This window comes from Babylonia areolata, chromosome 19, assembly GCF_041734735.1.
Source record: "Babylonia areolata isolate BAREFJ2019XMU chromosome 19, ASM4173473v1, whole genome shotgun sequence".
In the NCBI taxonomy this organism is placed as follows: Eukaryota; Metazoa; Mollusca; class Gastropoda; order Neogastropoda; family Buccinidae; genus Babylonia; species Babylonia areolata.
The window spans coordinates 19,596,576-19,599,075 of NC_134894.1; the positions used below are offsets into that span (position 1 = coordinate 19,596,576).

At 55.7% G+C, this 2,500-nt stretch overlaps 1 protein-coding gene across 1 annotated transcript in view; it reads left to right on the forward strand.

Moving 5' to 3' along the window:
- The window catches only part of LOC143293523 (leucine-rich repeat and fibronectin type III domain-containing protein 1-like protein), a 4,476-nt gene extending 2,145 nt beyond the window's left edge, over window positions 1-2,331 (forward strand). The window contains exon 1 of the mRNA XM_076604427.1: window positions 1-2,331. This exon is cut by the window's left edge and continues 2,145 nt beyond it. Within this exon, the coding sequence (XP_076460542.1) occupies window positions 1-1,360 (1,360 nt within the window). The 3' untranslated portion in view covers window positions 1,361-2,331.
- The last annotated feature ends 169 nt before the right edge of the window (window positions 2,332-2,500 follow it).

Here is a 2,500-nt window from a genome sequence, read left to right on the forward strand (position 1 = left end):
GGACCTCATCCTCAACCAGAACACCTTCCTCAACCCCGCCCTCACCAGGAGGAACTTCACTCACCTGGTCAAGCTCCAGAAACTGTACCTCAGCCGCTGCGGGATCGAGACGATCGCCGTGGACACCTTCATGGACCTGACGGACCTGGTGTGGCTGGACATCAGCAACAACAAGATCTCCTTCATCTCGGACCACACCTTCCGGGGCCTGCACCTCAAGCACCTCTTCATCAACGACAACCAGGGCGTCCAGCTGTCCCCCAGAGCCTTTGAAGGCATGAGCACGCAGGGTCTGTACATGCACAACTGTGGGATAACGTCATTGTCCATGGAGGTGATCACTCCCCTCAACGGGACCTTGAGAACGCTGTGGCTGTACCAGAACCAGCTGGAGACCCTGTCTGAGGACTGGATCTACCTGTTCAACTCGCTGGGGCACGTGCGGCTGGGCAAGAACCCCTTCCACTGCAACTGCGAGCTGGGCTGGCTGCACAAGTTCTTCAACAAGCACACGTCGGTCTTCTCCGGGGGAGACCTGCCGTCGTGCGCCTCCCCGGCCCTGGTCCGCGGGAAACGCTTCAGCAACCTGACGGCGGACGACTTCCGCTGCGACCTCCCCACCTTCCGCAACGTGGACGCCGTGTTCGACCGCGAGATGGGCCGGCTGACGTGCCAGGCCCGCGGGGACCCCACGCCCACTGTGTACTGGATCCGGCCCGACGGCACCACGGAGATCTACTCCCCGGCCCGCGAAGACGTGGAGCAGAACGAGGGCGTCATGTACATGGCCAACGTCAAGCTGACGGACAGCACACGCTACAAGTGTGTGGCCAGCAACCCCGCGGGAAACGTCACCTTCTCGCTCAACGTCGTCTGGCCCGCCCCTCCCCCGGTTCCCGTCTCCCCTTCTTCCACAGACCCCACCTCCGCCCCCGCCGCCACCACCAGAGCCGACAACGTCATCATCGCTGACGTCACCACGGCCTCCTCTTCGGAGGGGCAGCAGCTGAGCGACGAGGCGGCGTCAGAGGGCAAGGAGTCCCTGGACTGGAGCTTCAACCAGGCCGAGCACAACGGGAAGGGGGAAGCGGGGCGCGGGACGAAGCCTGCAGCCGACTCCGAGGTCCGCTTCACCCTGATGGACATCGTGGGCGCCGTGGTGGGCACCTTCGTCATCACCCTCATCGTCTGCGTGGTCACCGCCCACCTGTGCTGGCGGCGGAGGGAGCGGCTCCGTCAGGAGGACCACTACTCCGTGCCGGACTTCAAGCCCCCTCTGGTGCCGCCCACACGGCTCTACATCATGGGGGAGGACGGGGAGAACCAGGTCCGTATGTTGAACCACCACTGTCCTTCCTGAACGGGGCGGGGGAGCTCGGGGCGGAGAACGACGACAACGTTCTTTGCAGTGCGAGGGGGAGGGGGGGCTTGGGGAGGGGGGGGGGAGTGAACGTGTGGTGAACGGACGAAGACAACTTCTCTGGTCTTCGCAGAGGAAAGTGAACATGTGGGAGAGTTCGGGGTGGAGCATGATGACTACTTTCTTTGCAGTGCTAGGGCAGTGGATGAGTTCTGACGGAGACCAGTTCTACGTCCTTCGTACACAGTGCTTGGGGAGCAAAGTGACCATGTGGTGAACGGACAAAGTCGACTTCTATGATCTTCGTCATGCTAGTGAAGGAAAGTGAACGGCTCAGTAGATGGAATTCTGATGGAGACCACTTTTACGTCCTTTGCAGTGCTGTTTGGAAGAAAAGGGTGGAGTCGTCATCATACGGATGTTCCTTCTCCCTACCTGGATCTACAGCGTCCTGTATTGGCTGTGTGGATGTTCTCTGCGTGTGTGTGTGTGTTGGTGAGTGTTTGTGTGCAGCTTCATCAACATTCGCCTGCCATGTTTTCTTGCTTCAGTGCTGATGGAGAAATTTCAGCCCTTCGAGATCTTTTTTTTTTTTCTTTTTCTTTTTTCTTTGAGCGCTGTCTACAGCGTATCAAAAGAACATGGACAGTATTGCGTGGTGTTTCATCACTGATCTACAAGTGTCTAATATCAACACTGACACAAGTGTGGTGATTCAGTTCTTCATCAGTTTATCTGTCGTCGTCTCTCACGAACAATACACCACAGAACACGAGAAGATTATTGCTGTTGTGTTGATGTTGCTTCTCAAGTACACTTGGACACTGATCTACAGCCTGCTCTGGGCACCAAGCACTAAAAACACCGATAGTGTGTGTGTGTGTTGTTGTTCAGTGTTGTTGTTGCTTCTCTCAACGTTTTGGTCAGCAGTCTCTGGCATCAACAACACACCGTATATATATATATATATATATATATATATATATATATATATATATATAATATATTTTTGTTTTATCAAAACGACCGTGGCTGCGCTAGTACTTCAATACCGTGTTGTTTTGGCATCAGAGATCGGCTGCTGCACAGCCAGATTGGCATGACGGACACTGTTGAATAGACAGTGAATGGATGGCGATC